The 17809-nt window shown below is 44.6% G+C and overlaps 1 protein-coding gene across 3 annotated transcripts in view; it reads left to right on the top strand.

The window, feature by feature from the left end:
• The window catches only part of DAAM2 (dishevelled associated activator of morphogenesis 2), a 202449-nt gene extending 190735 nt beyond the window's left edge, over positions 1–11714 (top strand). For all 3 annotated transcript variants that reach the window (XM_005483109.4, XM_014264360.3, XM_074537224.1), the window contains 2 exons: positions 5680–5850; positions 7250–11714. In XM_005483109.4, the coding sequence (XP_005483166.2) occupies positions 5680–5850; positions 7250–7465 (387 nt within the window). In that variant the 3' untranslated portion in view covers positions 7466–11714. The remainder of the gene's footprint in view (positions 1–5679; positions 5851–7249) is intronic.
• The last annotated feature ends 6095 nt before the right edge of the window (positions 11715–17809 follow it).

The raw sequence follows: 17809 nt of genomic DNA, 5'->3' as shown, positions 1-17809 counted from the left end.
AAAAAAGGTAGTGGGGCAGGGAAGACTTTGAACAATACCCAAATGAACCTAGGAAGAGATGGTCTGACTCACAGATTTATTAATAATAATGAAGCTCTAGTTTTAACAGCTGGAGTTGGATATCCTAAATTTAGATGTGGTTAATTGATTGCCATGAGTTAATCAGAACCATGTTTCCTCAGCTGGGATTTAAAACAATATGACTTATCTTTTCATACTGGGGAAGTTTTATATTTTTTAAAACTTTTTCAATATTAGCAAAATTAATTTCTTTAGTGATGGAAACAATCCATTACCAAGGTGTAGTGCTGACCTTCTCAGCAGACAATATTTTTCACAATCCCATGCAGTACCTTTTTGGCCCTTTTGCCTGAATAGAACCATTCAAAGTCAGCGGCTGTGGGGAGGAAGTGATATTTTAAATTTAAAGGGCCAGGTTGTCAGATGCAGGCATCCATGTTTGCAGAGGAACCTTGTAGCTGTACTTATCTTCATGCAGTAAACAGATGGCTCGGTTAAGAACTGATTGAAAACTTAGACCAGCTCTCTAAACAGGCTTTCTAGCACAGCTGGTTCTTGTTCTTTTTGTGTTTTTCTCACTTTCAATACCACTTTATAAGGGAGTATATAGATTAGATCAAGGGATAATGTCTGCCATTTCCCATAAACTGGAAGGTGGGGGCAGGAGAAAGTGAAACTCTGCCCTGGAATCCTTCACCAGTTTTTATGTGTTTGAACATATGAAAAATTGATTTTTTTTTAACGTAAGAAAGAAGAGGTTGAATTTTATTCATGAAAATTTTTTCTCTGTTTCCTGTGGGAAAGCAATGAAAATGCCCAAGCAGAGGAAGAGTAACCTCCTATGGTATGAATTTTATTTTTCTACTTGAAAAAGGTGACATTTGTCCTATATGAATCTTTACTATGTACTTAAATATTGACAGGTATGAACTTAGATCACTAGATTTCCTCAGAATTGTTCTGCTTTGTGCTTGGTTTATAACAAACTTGTTTTTAAGACACTTTGGATCTTGTTAGGAGTACAAAGTCTGCTTGGTTAGATATTGCCATTCCTGTGCTAAATGTCAAACTTAAGCCTCTCTATAGAGATACTGTGGAGACTACTGCCCTGGCAAGGTGGGTAGGAAAAGTGTCTATTTCCAGTCTTTCTGATGACAGTTCCGCTCAAGCAAGGTGTGATGGAGAAAGGAGTTCAGAATCTGCACATACATTTAATAAGCTTAGCACCTACAGTAACTGTTTTGAAGAACAGAAAGGCAGTGAAAGCTTGCTGAGTAAAAACCATTTAAGAAAATAGTCATTAATGGCAGAATGCTATGAAGCACAAAGAAATGCTATAGTTCAAGTGCTAGTTATAGGCTGTGCACTTCAATTATGTATTTTGGGGACTGGTGTTTTCTGTGAGCCCCTGATACATACATAAGGAATGTATCAGGACAGAGACTGAGAAAGATGAAGTATTCTACAAAAGACACCACCAGCCATTTGGTAAATAAATCACACAGCTCTTGTACAGTAACTTAGAACTTCAGGTGCTGCAGTGCAGGCTGGCATCTTACACATGAGAAAAGTTTAAAGCACCTGTAGCTCAATGTAACTGTTAAACTCCTGGGAGAATCATTTCAGTACATTTGGGCACAAGAAGAGCTAGGCCCATCCCTGCCTGAAATTGGCAGGTCTCTTTCTATTAACTGATTTGAATTTGTCTCATAAAGAGAAAAGGCATTTATTTGACCTGCCTCAGTACTGAATTGGTGTCTTCATAAGAGCACACTCAAGAGTACTTCTCTGAAGAATACAGTTCGTGTTCCATGGCTGCATGGTATAATTCAGTTGTGTATTAGCTCTTCCCACAACAGCAGACAGCACAGACAGCAGGAAATTTTTATCATGGCTGTTTTTCCTTCTCCTCATAGAGCCCCATTCCTGCCGTTTCCAGAGGTCTTCTGCCACTGTTTAACATTTCATTGGCAAGCACAGCAGAGTTTGTGTGTGCTGCTGTCTCGCTTTCCCTCTCCTTGCTAAAATGGCTTTTTAAAATAAACAACTGTCTAAATGATTTGCTTTGGCAAGAGGATAAATTCAGTGGAAAGTTTGGCAGAGGAAGCAGAACTGGCACTGAGCTCGTGGACCTGTTATATCATGGAGCTTGGGGGCCCTTATGGTGCAGAAATTAATTTTTTAATAAAAAAAGATATACCATTCTGTGTTACAGTGGAAAACCTGCTGAAACAGAGTTTTCCATTTTGCTTTTGCCCATGTCATCTGTCCCCAAATGACTTCAGGAATAAGCAAGTTTCAGCCCTTGTTCCACAATATTAGAGCACATGGCAAAATTCTGGGAAGCATTTTTCATGCATGAGGACTTAGCTACGGATTTCACAACTGTGCACAAGAGCCGGTGTTGTTTGGCAGGGAATCTGGACATGGAACAGTCAAGTGATCTGTACACGGTGACACAAATCCCATGACAGAGAGCAAAGGAGAGGGCTGTGATCCAGAGCACCTTCCTCTGTGCCACTCTGCCTCTTAGTGCCCTGAGTGAGGCAGGCAGTGTGATTTTAGCCACTGTGGGCAGGTAGAACCCTGGGCTTTGTGAGAGCATTGTGGGGGCTGTCTGTAGCACTGCCCCTCATCCCAGCACTGGTGCTTTGGAAAAGCACATGTGGTCACAGAACCAGAATTGCAGAGAAGTAGAAGTAATAAAGCTAGAGGGGTCTGTTGTAGTTTAAACAGTGAAAAGACAGCATGTGTCCCTTTACAATAGTGCATTACATTAGTGCAGTTGTTGTACAGATGTGAACTGCTTTTGCCATTTGCTATATCAGATCAATGGAGCGACAATTTCTGTTCAGTAACCAGTGGAGAACACAAGGCTCAGAAAGGAAGCATGAATTCCCAAGCCACATCATGGGCAGAGCTGGCAGAAGAAGTTGGATCTCCTGACTTGCCTTCCTCTGCTCAGTCAGCTTTTCTTCCAGAGAGGGTAAAGAGAAGGAGAATGTTTATTTCAGTGAAGTCCAGATTTTTCCTTTTGTAGTTATTTTAGGTCATCCAGCTCACAGAGTTTTTGCTTTTTGTCTTTCACTGCTTTACAGTAAGTGATTGTGACCTCCTAAGCTCTGTGTTACAGGGCACCAAAGACAGGCTGTTCTCAGCCTCCTTGCTGCTGCTTAGAGACTGCAACACCTTGGACTCATGAGTGTGTCTGGAAGGCTCCCAGGCTGCTGAGACTTTCCAGCACAGCAACACTGTTCCTCCTTGGGGAGGCAGTGGTAAAAGCCCCTCTTGCCAGCATGACATGAACTAGCTGGTCCTAGTAGTTGGGTGACAGGCCTCATGCAAAACATTTGCAAACACCACCCTCTAAAGGAGACTTCCATGTATGTAGGATTCAAGAGCCCCAGGCAAGGAACCTCTGCCTTTTCAACCTCCAGCTTCCTTCAGTGACTAGGAAATCCCTGTGGACATTCATGGACTCAGCCAGCTCATTTCTGTGTGCCCTCTCACTCTGCCTTTGAGCACAGGAGGAACACAGGATGGAGGAGTGCATTGCAAGGTGCAACAGCCGTCTCCTGTGAGCTGCCCCTGGCTTCAGGCTGTGCAGCAGTTGGACAAGCCTTCCTTCTAGCTGGCAGCTCTAGTCACTGCTCCTAATTTATGCTTTACTTTCAATTTTCACAGGAGTTAATGACAAATTAGGTGGGAAGAGATTCCAGGTAGCACATTCCCTGTAAGCAATGAGCTTCAGGTGCTCTGTGTGTTCAGGCAGTGGCGGCAATGCCTGTGCTGAAGTCTTTCTCTGGCACTTTTCTGCTTCCCTGGCTGATTGTCACATTGAAGCAAGCAAGATGAGAAAATAGAACATATGGAGATGCTTTATCTCCTTCTGTGGTATTTACAGCCTGTATGCTCTCTGCCAAAGAGCTGGTGCTGGTTCAGTGTGGGTTACTGTAGACTGCTGCACTTCTCTAATATTCAAAAAGCCTATGTGTGTATTATATACAGATAAAATTACAGAGAGGAGTGGGGAGAGGGTGTAGGTGTGCATACTTTGGGTATGTCTTCAGAGGCTTCAGAGAAAAGGAGTTAAACAGAGAAGTAATCTGTTGCTGTTTCTATGTGGTGTTTCCTTCAACTCCTGCCATGTTTGGTAGCTCAAAGCAATTTGCATTTCTTCCAACACTTTTTTTCCAAGATTCTTTGGGTTTCTTTGTTTGTTTCTGGCTGAGAACACAGCCTTTTTAAAAAAAGAAAAAAGAATCTATTGCTTCAAACTTCTTTGTGGGCCTGGCAGGGATAACAGAGAAGGGGAGATGCTGAATCTCTCAGGCTGTTCCAGAAGGAAGTTGCTTTCTTTGGAGATTCCTTCCCCCTGCATTTGACTGGGAGACATTGTTTATGCTTTACCTGGTACAGGGCCAGAGGGGTTTATAAGACCTGCTTCCAAACTCATTTTGTGCTGGGATCAGAGCCTGAACTGTTCTTACTGTCTTTTCCATTCTGCAAGAGCACTCACATAAGGAAAGGGAAACTGGGCTATGTTAGTATGGGCTGAAAACATGCATCAGAGAGCTTGAGGACAATCCATAGCCTGGTTTGGTAAATGTTGAGGTTTGTAAGGATGCTCTGCTGCTCTGTGGTTGTGTGCTGAAGTGAAAGCAGTGTGTCAGGAGTGTGTTCCGGGGGCTGCCTGCTGCAGCGCTGAGGAGTGTGAGGGAGGGTGACTGGGCAGTGGATGGATGTGTGTCCTTACACAGCACTTACTGTCCGTGTGTATGTGCTGCTAACAGACTGTATGTGCTTGCATTTGAGTGCATTTTGGTGAGCAGTGAGACCTGCTTGGGAGTGTGAGAGTGCAAAGGAGAGAGTACAACTACTGCAGGACTGATGTCCAAGAGCCAGGGGTTGCTGTGAATTTACCATATCCCCATCAGGACTGCCCTGTGACTGAAGTCCTGCCAGTTGGCTGCCTCCATATGTGTCCTGCAGCCTCAACATTTGCCTTTTAAAATAAAAACCACTTGTGATGTATTCTCTCTCTTTTAAGTCTGCCTGGGAGCCCTGGATGTTTTCCTTGCCCCTCTTTCATGCCTTGTCTGTCTATAGTCTCCTCTCTCCCGGGTAACACCCTGACTCAGAGGATTCCAGAGAGATGGATGACATGGCAGGACATTTCTGAGAGGAGAGACTGTAGCTTTATTGCAAAGAACTTTTACCTCCAGGCATTTTAAAAGTGTATTTGAAGGGAAGATGGAAGGGAAGAGTATGGACAAAAACTACTTGTTTCCCCAGCTAGCTCACTGTCTTCAATGCCCTGGCCGTCCTGCAGCTGCAGCCAAGATGTGGCCACAATGTCATCCTCTGAAATTACTCCATTGCTCTCAGGAACTAAAGATCACTTTTTGTATCAGTGGACAGTTAGTGCTCCCCAGCACTTGCTGCTTGTTGCCCAAAGGATATCCAGGAGACTCTTCAGGGATGGAGGCACCTGCCTTAAGGAGAAGCACTTCTGTTGCTGGGGGTAGTTTCTACTCTTGCCACATGAATGCCTAGAGGGTATTGAATTACTTGGTGTGGTTACTCATAAGCTATCCTTGCTGTCTTCACCAAACTGCCTCCCTAATTATGGCTCTTGTGTTTTCTGCCCCTTGACAGTATGCCAAGGCACTGAAGCATTTTGGAGAGACCGAGGGCAAGATGCAGCCAGATGAATTTTTTGGCATCTTCGACACTTTCTTACAGTCATTTGCAGAGGCCAAGCAAGATCTGGAGAATATGAGGAAGAAAAAGGAAGAAGAGGAGCGCAGGGCACGCATGGAGGCCATGGTGAGGATCTGGGCACAGGAAGATGTTTCCTTTCCTCACCTTTTTATTCCTTGAGAGAAATTCCAGTACTCACTGTTTTATGTTTATGTCCTGTCACTGTTTTATGTTCTTCTTCCTGACACCTCTCTTTGGCATCATTCTGTTCTTATAGATGAGATTTTCCCTGCTGTGTGTTTAGTCAGATCTCGAGGATGTACTGTTTGACTCCCAAATTACCTCCTTTTGGATTCAGATATCAAATCTAGCCCAGGCATTTTTGCCCTGGCACTTTGCAGGATGGGGTTGCCACCACCCCATGCCAGACTATCCTGCTTTTGGGCAGCAAGCGAGAAGCCAGATTTACTTCAGTCCTGCCAAGCTGGTCAGCTTCCAGTCAGACTCCATCATCATCTGCTGTGTGCCTGTCATCTGGCAGTGCACAGTGACACAGCAAATGCCCTGGCACCAGCTGCAGCCCTCACACTGGCAGTATTTGTCTCTGGCCAGCCTTAATGCCTTCATTCATTACTGGGGCCGTGTCTGGCCTTGACGTGGCAGGGAGAGCTTTCTGTGGGTTTTGCTGCTGGGACACAGACGTGTGTGTCCCCAGGGGTTCGTGTGAACCAGCCTCCCCCTCTAACCCCAGCCTCTGTGCTGCCTGAGAACGCAGTCCCTTGCCTCCTTCCCCCCTGCTGCCACCTTAGCCCTTGCTGCTGCCATGGCCCCAGGCCGTGCTGCGGGGGGTTGCTGATTCAAATGTTTGCTGAGCCAAAAGCAGTGGGTTTTGCCTTTCAGAAGAGGAGAGAGGTAAAACACCGGGATTCCAGCAGCCTTACTGTTGGATGCAGGGATAAAATGCCAGGACATAGGCTAAAGTTTCCTCTTAGCCAGCCTGGAACGTTCAGGGCCCACTGTTAAAGCACTGTGGGATGGTTTCATAGGCCTCATATGCCATGAGGGAGGCCTTATGGAAAGAGTCTTCCTGCAATGTGGGGCTAGCATTTACAGAGTGAGTGACCTGCTTCCCGATAGCCACCACCATCCCTTGCTAGTGCTACTGATTCTGGAGCTGAGCAGTGGAAAGTGAGAGCTGAGCTGGCACTGTCCTGCTGTAAAATTAGTGGAAAACAGCAGCAGCATGGAGAGATCCTGTGTGTCCTCTTGCTGCAGGCCAGTTGTGCTTTGTGAGGCAGATGCTGCTACTCATTCCTCATTTCTCCTGCTTTCTCCTCGCCTGTGTAGAAGAGAAGCCCAGCATGGCCTCTTGTTGCTCTTGGCACAGGTGATGGCCTTGTGGATAAGCTCCTACTCTTTTTTTCCCCTAATCTGTGCTGATGCATTTTAGCTACTTCTTGGCAGTGTACCTAGTGATCTGGCATCTTGATTAGCTAATCCTAAAACTCTGTGTCCTTCTCCACAGCTAAAAGAACAGAGGGAGAAAGAGAGGCGACAAAAGAAAGCAAAAGCTGGAAGCATCTCTGAAGAGAGTGGGGAGTTTGATGACCTGGTGTCAGCATTAAGGTCGGGTGAAGTCTTTGACAAAGACTTATCCAAGCTCAAGCGTAACCGCAAGCGTTCGGGGAACCAAGGCTTAGAGACAAGCCGTGAGCGGGTGGTGACAAAGCTAAATTATTAACTACAAGAGGAAGAGAAATAATCAACCAAAAGAAGGTGTTGAAAAAGTGCAAAGCAAGGAAGATGAATGTGTATGATGGCACCTGGCTGACAGCTGCCCCGAAGGCTTTGGTCTGTAGCTAGAGACATTACCTTTCCATGATCAGCTTTCCTCTCACCCGTCTTCTGTGCTCCTAATTTGAATCATTATAAAAGTGCCTCTGTGGATCCAGCAGAGCCTGTGACAGGGTCATGCAGAGCTGACAGATCTGCTTCTGGGAGTTTGTTGTGTCATCAAAGGTCTCATGGTGATGACAGAAAGTACTTGGGCCTTGCAGACAGCCTCACAGCTGGAACAAGATAATTTTCTGTGTGCCAAAGTAAAAACTAGTCATGATCTCCATCTTGCTGATAACAAGGAAGACTAATTTCAGACCAACTCTGTAAACAACTATCACTTCTTCAGGATCTAGACTGGCCTTCAGGGATTTGTTGAGATGTGGTTGTCAAGTTTTCCAATTCCCTTCTAGAACTGGATTTTATAAGCCATTGATTAGCACCTGAAAAAGGCATTTTAGCTCATGTCCTGTATGGTATTTTTGTGTGGCCTACACTGTCCAAAGCAAGTGAAGCTTAGAAAGAAGTCTTCAGTTTCTGTAACAAAATGAAAATCAAGAATCAGGATCAACGTACAATAATTTGCAAAAGTCTTTTGGATTCTGCTTTGCTAGAATGAGTTTTCTGGAATTTCTTGGTGGTTGAGTCTCCAGGTTATGAAATGGATCTTCTTGGAAAGAAACTCTGGCTTTCATTTAGAAAACTAAGCCACTGCCAGGTTGGGATTACAAGTAGATGACTGTAGAGTCTGCTGTCATTGCTGGAGGCTGGCAGAGAATCAGTGGAAAATTTCTTATCTTTTTGTGCAAGATTGGAAATTGGGAGCTCCCTAGTATCCTACACAGGTCTCCACTAGCAAACAGTGAATAGGTTCACTGCCTGCCAGAAGTGAGATTTCTTTTCCACTTGATGCTAGCTGTGATTGTTGTTGGCATGAACTGGTCTTTCTGTCTAACAGCCTGGCCACCACTGTACACACTCCACTACTGCTGAGGGGAACCACGTCACTCAGAAAGGTATGAATGGTGTAAAGGAGAGCCTTGGAGCACACCGACTTTTTCATTTTGAAGAAATCACTTGGGATGAACCAAGGGAGAGCTCCATAATTAAAATTGAGAATTTTTTGAGGAGGACACAGAATTGTGTAAGCCAGTCAGGCTTTGGAGTTGACTTAATTCAGAAGAAACAAATACATTTGTAGTTAAGTTACATGAATTAAATATATAAGCGGAAAAGCAAAGTACCCAAGAAGAGGCTCGAATTCTGTGTGTCTTCATGATTCTAGGAAGGGAATTGGATTGTGTGGGCTGTCATGGCCTTTTTTTTCACCTTTTTTTTTCAAACTTGTCTTTTTTTATTATCTTCCCTGGGGATGGAAAAGAGGAAAAGAAAAAATGGTGATGGATTCTTCCTCCTAGACAGGAGGAAAAGAGAGAACATTTGAGAAGAGGGACCTAACGTCTACAAATTGCTGCATTAGTTGATAGCACAAATGTCAAGGAATCCCAGGGAAGTTTAATCATTTGGTTTGATTTTTCTCTGAATGTCACTTAACCTCAGGCTCTGCGCTGAGTCTGCAGAACAGAACTTCCTCTGCAATGCACGCTGCCTGATCAGTATTACACACTACAATGTTGGAGAAGAAAACTGTGGTGGTTTTCTGAACACTTTGAGAGTTAAATAATTATGTAAACTATTAAAAGCAAAAAAGAGAGAAGAGAAGCAAAAAAGTCAGAATTGTTAAACTCTGATGTTTCATTGTTTACTGGATTTTGAGTCTCCCACCCCAGAATTTCCCTATTTAGGACATTCCAGACTGCCGCGCCTCTGTATAATACTCATCGTAAAGAGCTGGTATCTTACAAGAGCTGGGTGCATTCTCCTCCCTTACTATCCCACTCCCCTTCTGGGATTAGCTATTAACAGCAATGCCTATTGCAGTGGACACAAGCACCTTGTAGAAGAAAGACTATTTCATAAAGGTTTTTGAAAGTTTAAGAAAAAAAATCTCACTTTTTTAAGCATTTTTATTTTAAATTACAAATGGATTTTTAGAAATGTCTCTTGTAAATTATATTAACAAGCTCCTTGCTGCTCCCTGAAGTAGACTTGCTATATATCCCAGCCCTTTTGTTTGTCTTGTTTTAAAGCATGCCGTGTAACCTATGCCATGTAAGCCATATGAGAGGTGGTGATATGTGCCAAATTGGTATACAGTTGAGTTTAGATTTGAATAATCCCTGAATTCCAAAGATTATGCTTTTAGGCATTAGAACATTGTAGGGTATTTTTCCTCCCTCTTTGTTCTCCCTGGGTTTAGGACTCACCCAGAACTTCACGTGTAGTGCCAAGGTCAGTCCTAGTGCAAGATGATGTGCAAGTACAGCTGCTTGCCTGCTCCCCAGGTACTTGTTTGATAAGGCAGACTGTCAGCGTGGCAGCTGCCAGAGAAGAAACACCTCAGGGCAAACCCTTTGAATACAAATACAGCATTTCCCCTGCCCCGGTATTTGTCAAACCAGGTTTGTGCTGTGCTGTCTGAAACTGAAGTCACTTTGCCAGGCACAAATGTAGCAAAAGCAGAGAGAGTGATAAATCCTCTGTCCCTTTGTGTACACAGTTCAGCCCTGATTTTTTAAAGAGGTCGTGCATGATGGTACGCAACAATGCTCCAGCCACACTGGGAGTCAAAGAAAGCTGCTATAGTTTTGCCACCTCTTTAACTCATACATTAATAATGAGAGATTGTGCAACTCCTGTAAGTCAGCTGTGGGATCCTTAAGGGCATGGACAGAAATTCAGAGTCATGCCCTGATTCAATGCAGTCAACTTTCTCAGCACTCCAGTGCCCCAGGCTCCCCATTTTGAATCAGCGATGGTGGCCAAAAGTTTTGTTCAGTGTGCTGGACAGTCCCCCAGGCTCTTGACTCCATGGTGAAAGTTCATGAAGAAGGTTTACGAAAAGCTCAGTTTCACACTGAGGCAAGCAGTGTTTTCATGCAAGTGGTGACAAGCAGATGGCCCATTAAATTATCAGTATGAGATGAGATTACCTACACAGAAGATAAGGAAAAAATTGGCTCTGCTGTAGGGCATCAGATTCTTGCTGAAGTTTGTCCATGTTTCTCATCTCTCTCCATGTTTCTCATCTCTCATATAATGCTCTCTTCTTCAGCAGTTCTAGTTGAGTTGCCAGGTGCTGAAAGAGAAAGGAAAATCTTATTCCTGGGTAGGTTTGAGAAGAGGTCTGAGGTCTAACATCACTGAAGAAGCTGGAGAAGAGCTAGGGTCTGCTGTTGTCCTTGCACCTGTGCACAGAACCAGCATTTTAAGAGAAGTCACTCTGTGGTTGGAAATAAGTGGAGAAGAAGGAGATGCGAGAAAAAAAGGTATAATTGAGGGCTTGTTCTGCTTCCTGCAGAAATACAGTAGTTGCTGACTTTATTATGAAGTTCCTCACACCTAGAAGAGCTACTTCCGAACTCTCCAGAATTTATCCCTAGAGGTCTAGTGCTCACTCACCTCTGCGTGTCTTCACTGTTGCTGTGCAGGTTGCATGAGAATGAGCCCAGAAAAGACTGAAGAAGACTCCCTCCCCCTTCCACTTGCTTTGAACCGAGTCACTCTTCTCAGTCTGTTGTGTCTCTAGAAATGCTACAAGGTAAAGTGACTTCAAGGAGCAAGACTCTTCCATGCTCTGTAGCACAGCCATTGTCCAGGCACCAGTTCCCTACGAGAGCAGAAGTTGGACTAGTGTTCAGGGCCTAGGGACTTCCTCACTAGGGAAAAAACCTGGATGTACTTCAGAAGCATTTCTGTAATGTGTTCACAATGTCTGAGGAAGGGAAAGGAATTGCAAAGGATCCTGGTGGGAGACTGTGGGGCAGGTGTTTCCATAATGAGCAGCCCCACTAGCTAAATCTTTCCTTTTCTTTAGGAAAGATCACACTTTGAGCTGGGTTGCATGGGAGAAGCTTGTGTCAGGAGTTTCCATGAGGGGAAATGAGATCCGTTGTACAGTAGATGATGTACATGATATATGCAGTTTTGTTTCTAGGTTGGTTGTTTTGGGTTTTGTTTGTCTGTTTGTTTGGGGGTTAAATGATTTAAAAAAAAAAAAAAAGTTTTAGGAATCTCTAAGGGGAACCTGTAAATCTGACACCTCTATTTATTTTGCCTTATTTTAGTTTGCTATGTTTGTATGTATGTATACGCTGCATTACAGCAAAGACTATTGAGACCGTGCCAGGGCATTACACCAGCTGGAGAGCTGGCTTGGCTCCTGTGCCAGCTGAGCCAGGCCAGGGGATGCAGGTGAGCAGTCTTGGTTTGGGAAGGGAGGGAGGAAAAAAAACCCTTTGCCTTTTGTCATAATTCCTCTGCCCCTGGTGATCCTGGTTCCTGGAAAGCTCTAATTTTGAAGCTTGTGGTGATGTGATGGAGACTGGGTATTTTAGACCACTTTCTACAAAAGATGTTTTTTTTTTAACATGTGTCATGGTGGGAAGATTGAAAAGAGTTAAGGTGCATAGTTGCACACCCAAACTTCACCCTTCCACACAAATTTGGTCCATGATTCCAGAGAAGCTTGGCTAGATGGCCAGAAGTGGTTCATGCCCTGTAACTTCTCACCAGATTTAACACACCTAGTGAGAAAGACTGGGACAGTTCTCCTTCCTCAGAGCTAATATTCCTCCCTCTCTTTATGGCCAAAGAATGATTTCATCTACTTTACCTCTTTCCTCCTCCAGCCCACCTCCCCAGGTTACCTCAGGTAAGCAAAATCTTTCTACTGATTGGTTTGTAACCCATGGAGTCTCTGGCAGTCAGAAGGTGTTTGGCCATGGCTCCTTGGCTTCTGTGCTTGACACAGGAAGTTTCTGATTGCCTGCCATGCAAAGAGGAAGTCTCCATTGGCCATCCTTGGTTCTCTTATAAAGGTAGAAGGGGCCAACCTGGATAACACAATTTGGCCAACTGAAAATACAGAATTTATATATTTATTTACATAATGCAGTAAAAAGCTATCTACTAATCTAAGTAGTAGTTGTGATGACCAGTATTCTCTGAAGCTGGCCAGATTTGCTCACTGTGCCTGATGAGAAGGATGCTAGTCTAGTTTGGTGTTTTGGAAACTCACTTAATGAAAGAGTCTGGATGGTTCCAAACCAGAGTCTTCTGTTATGGGTAGTAATGTAGAATTGATCCACAGTAACTGGTTCATGTTTCTCTGGTTTTACATCAGCATAATTAAAAGTAAGATCTGGACTAAAACTCTCCTTTAGGCAGGTTTGTAAGATATTCTACCACAGCTCATGTAGGGCATGGTCCTTTCAGCCTCCCCCACTAGGAGCTTTGAGCCAAGTGATCTAGAAAAGCCTCTCTGATGAGCCATTTGCCCCCTTCCTGCTTGCATACAAACAGGCTGTTTAAAGCTCTTTGCAGTTTTTAGAGTTTTGAGGGAATATTCGGTACCTGAGCCACTCTGTGCTCAACACCTCCCTTCCAAGTCATCCCCACCTGCAGCTGTTCTGCTCCCCTGCAAGCCTGCTCAGCTTGAAACTCGCAGGCCACTTTGGGAGGTGGCCCTGCCTGCCAAGCTAGAAAGTACAGTGCTGCTTACTGAAGTGGGAGGTTGTGTGCTGCTGTAATGCCTTGGCCTATCCTCATTTCTTAGTCAGTTTAAGACTATAGGTGAATTAAATGTAAAAATCCTGTAGTGTCCTTTTTATCTGTATCTTTTTATAAGAATATACTGTAATACTAAAAAACAAAAGCAAAAAAAATTAAAGATATATTGCCCCCACTGTGTGTCTGTACATTTCTTGGTAGTTTCATTTTCTGTGCATTTTGCCGCAAAGTCCGATAGGTGAGTCAGAGTCTGGGTGCAGTTTTTTGTTAAGCTCTGGGTTTTTGGTCAAGAGTGTTCAGCTCTTTAGGTGACACTGTCACTGCAGAGCTGGTGAGAAACTCCACAGGTTGTTCTGGGGGCACAAGCAACACGGTGGAACACAAGCACATTCTCCCCATGCTGTGCAATGGTGAAGAGCTCATTAAAGAGCCAGCAGGTTACTATAACCAAAGGTCCCTTTTAAAAGCTCTCTTGTTCTTATTTCAGAACTATGTATGGTACACAGGAGTTCACTTAAAGAAAAAGAAGAAAGTAAGGTGGTCCTGATGTCTAGGAGTTTGTAATCCATGGCTGGATATGACTGTTCCAAACAAGAAGGGAGTGCAGGGCAGCAGCACTGACCCTGAGCTCACTTATGTAACTAAGCAACATCCCAACAGCAAGAGCGTCAACTCGGAGAAGGAATGGGCAGGAGAGCCTTGCTGCCAAGGAAGGAGTTAAATGAGGCCAGCTGAAAAGAAAGCAGAAAAGGCAACATCAGCAGTGAAGGCTTCAGAAAGGCAGGGTGGGGAGTGAAGTTAGACACAGAACAGCCAGGTGAGCAAGATGCACACAAGGGTTAGGGCTAATTTGTGGCTGAATTGAAGGGTGTGCTGAGGAATTCCTTAGAGTTCAGGGGCAGAACCTTGTCCTCAACATAGAGGCAATGTGTGAAACAGCTGTTCCGTTCATGCAGAGATTTCTCCATTTCTGTTAATGGAAAGAACACACTGACAAAATGATCCTGAAGCATGATCCACAACATTTAATGCTTATCTGCAACCCATCAAAGGGCAATGCTTTAATCTTGAGTTCCTGAGATCATGCCTAGCTTCCAGTGGGAGCCTTGCTGGCTGTGCAGCACATTCCTGCAGCACTGAAGTTCTCAGGGACCCCAGACAAAGCCCCAGCCATTGGATCTGGCTCTCAGGTGGGAAGAAGTGTGGAAATCAGCAAAAGCAATCAGGGTGTAATTGCTTGCACAGCCTGAGGATCAACAAGCAGCAAATGAGAGTGCTTTGTGGGGGGGTAGTTGGCTTCTAGTAGTTAGGCTTTCAGTTTCTCTGTTTTGATCCATTTGGTTCGTGCTTTGCTAAAATTCTGACTTTTAGGTTCTTGTTGTACAAATGCAAGGGCAGAGGCAAAGGGATGTTTCTGAAATACCTGTATCATGTGAGTGGTAGAGGCAGGATGAAAATGCAGAGGCCTCCCTGAATGCTCTACCCTTGGCAGCTGGGGTTTGGTTGAGGAAGTCAAACCATTGCTTTTTTTCTTATTAGAGGTGAAACCCAGTGGCATTTGAATTATTTGCAGTGAACAAGGCAGAGATCCTGCCTGGATTGTAAGAAGACTTTAATATTTTCTTTGGGGTTGGAGCACACAGTGAGGAGCTGGTCTTCTGCCCTGCAGCATGGGTCCATCACAGAAGCCTCCTTCCGTCTTCCTGGTTGATATCTTTCCCATGATTATGGACTTCCCTGTCCTTGTCATCACTGCACAAAGCAAGGTAAGTGCCTTATGGCTTTGTCTGAGAAAATCTAGGACTGGAGTTTAGCTGCCCTGAATGACTGGGAGTGAAGAGGAGTGTAAGGGGAGCTCTCTGCTCTTGCTGGGAAGGGCTGAATCTGTAATTTTTCAGTTTTCTCTTTCTATAACTTTTGGCTTCTGCTTAAACAAAGCTGACTTTTATCTCTGCTATAGTGGACATGGAGGTTTCTGGGAGAAATCTGCTTGGCCCTGGATTTGTACCACTAGGAAATAAAATAATTAAAGTTTGGGAGTTTTTCCCCCCTCTCAAAGGCCAGAAGTTTTGGTTTTCAACATTATTGAGATAGAGTTTGTTTGTTTGATATTCCTGTAGTTAATGGGCTTCTTGCTGTTTTCTCTGAGGCATAGTTGCTATTTATCTCTAACTTTGCTTAGGCTCACCAGGAGGTAAGGTCCTTTTTCCCTTTTTGTCTTTACCCCTCTTCTGTTTTTAAATCTCTTCTGCCTTTTTTTTTCTCTCCCTTTTGATTTTTTTGCCATTTTTTCCCTAATTTTCCCCATGCCAGACTCAGCAGTGAGGTGGGGGCTTGCTTTGAGTGAGCTGCTGCATTTTTGCTACCATGTGACAGCATTGAACCCCAGGGGTCCAGAAGGGTCTGGAATGCTGTGAATAGGTTAACATGGGAATCCAGGAATTGTTCTTTGCCCACCTTGTTTTAGATGTGGGACGCAATTGTGTTGAGCCAATTTCTCGAGTGCTCATGGAAAAACACATCTCTAATTGCATTAATTCAAAAAAAGAATCAGGAAATGGAAAGGGGAAGATAAGCTCAGTTGGTCAGAGTATGGTGCTAAAACCAGCAAGGTTGTGGGTTCAATTCAATTGTGGTATGGACCATTCATGTAGGAGTTGGACTTTATGATTCTTGTGGGTCCCTTCCAACTCAGAATATTCTGTGATGTGGGAAAAGACTGATAATTTATGGCTGTGAGATGTGGAAAAAGGCTTTTGTTTGCCAGAAGCGTTTATGACCAGTAGTGGTCGGATCTGTCATGTTATAGCAGGACCTTTACCATACCCTTCGTGGAAGGGCTATTCAGAGCAATTCCAGCAAGGACTGAGTCAGCTGATAATGAAGGAAAGCACAACAGCCACACAGAGGCTGCAGGGACCTGGGGATCAGGGCTGACATCAGCCCTGGACGCCCCTTCCTTTGGGGCAGACAGGACGGTGGGTGTGTTGGACACTGTGTGATGTTGCTGCCTGTCCCTGCAGAGAGAAGGGAGAAGGGCTTCTGTCTCTTCATGTTCTTTTTAGAGGTTTTAAAAGATTGGTGGGAAGGGGTGAGAACTGTGATTGTCTCAAAAAATCTGATAAATACTTATTATCCATCTGTTTGTTTAAGTAAAGACTCTCCCTTACCAGTAGGTCTGCATGGCAAAGCTCATGTTTTATCATCCCCTAAAATATCACGAGTGATGTAAGAATTGGCCTAGACGCCCCATGAGAGACTACCAAGAACTTGCCTTGAATCTGGTGAATCCATAGCTCATGCTCTGATTGTCAAACTCTGCCACTGTTTTGCCAGTGGTGGTTGCTGGAAGGCCAGTGGTCTGTAAAGGTATCAGAAGGTGCTTTGTGCACAGTGGCTGAGGAATGCAAAAAAGCAATCAAAAACTTGTGCATGCTCTGTTGCCTACAGAAGGAAACAAACAAAATAGGAGGAAAATTAATGTTCATCTGCTTATTCTTAAGCTATTTTTCATTTGGTTGTAGAAGACGGTAGTTCTGTAAAAGAACAAAGATGCATTCCCCCCCCCAACAAGGTTGGATGGTTCCTGCATTTGAGAGGTAAGAAATGGTGTTCTGCAGTGTCTCACTGGATATTCCAGTGATCAGGCTCTGCCTGGCTGAGTGCTGTCATGGTGTGACAGCATCTGGGGGCAATGGTAACTGTTATCTTAGCTCCTGCACAGTCATGAGGTGTTTTCAGGGACAGAAGCCTGAATCAGCCCAGTACTCGCCTACTCATGGACTCACAGTAAGGTGGTGTGACTGGGCAAGAATTTCTATGGCTTACACACACTGTGTTTTTGCTGCTGAACAAGTTTAGAAGAAGCTGGGTAACCCCAAAGTGCAGATTTTCTCCAGGATTGTCCAATCCAGTGTTTTCTTTCCTTTTGGGCTCCCAAGCAGAAAACTCTTCAGAGCCATGCCCCATTCTGCTATAAAGTACCCCTTGCTTCTGCTCCTGATTTCCTTCAATATCCGAGCCCTGTTCACATCTCTCTTTTTTTACCCTCACAATTCCTTTCTGATGCCACGACCCTTTGCTTGCCCACCTTGGGAGGATCTGCTGCCCTTTCTCTGTGGTATTATCAGCTGCAGGAGCTTGGGCACCTCAGTCTCCAGGTGAAGCTCCTGGCAGAGGACAGACCCCGGCACAAACGCTGTTGCTCTGCACTCAGCTTGGCTTTGCATGGGGCAGGAGTTGCCAGGCAGATCGAGTGCTGTGTCCTACCTTCCCATTGTCCTCCTCGTGGTGCAGCTGGACCAAATGTTCATCGAGGAGCCAAATGTTCAAGATGTTGTGTTGCCCTTTTGGAATGGCAGTAACACCTTCGCTTGCTCTGGTCCCTGAAATGAGAGCTTCTCTGTAAGTGGAGAGGAAGCCTTTTCTGCAGCTGGAGAGCAGGAGCTGCCTCTGGAGTCACAGGGATGGGCAGCCCTTCACCACAGAATCATCTCCAGCACTGAGGCAATGTGACATTGGGACCAGAGCTAGCTGCGGTCTTGGGGGTGCTGATCTTGTGCCAACTCCTGGAGTGTCAGTGATGGGGTGCATCAGCAAGCATGTCTTGGACTTGTAC

This window comes from Zonotrichia albicollis, chromosome 3 (genome assembly GCF_047830755.1).
Source record: "Zonotrichia albicollis isolate bZonAlb1 chromosome 3, bZonAlb1.hap1, whole genome shotgun sequence".
NCBI classification, from domain to species: Eukaryota; Metazoa; Chordata; class Aves; order Passeriformes; family Passerellidae; genus Zonotrichia; species Zonotrichia albicollis.
Note: the sequence above shows the minus strand (reverse complement) of the source record. Positions and strands in the feature narration are given on the sequence as shown.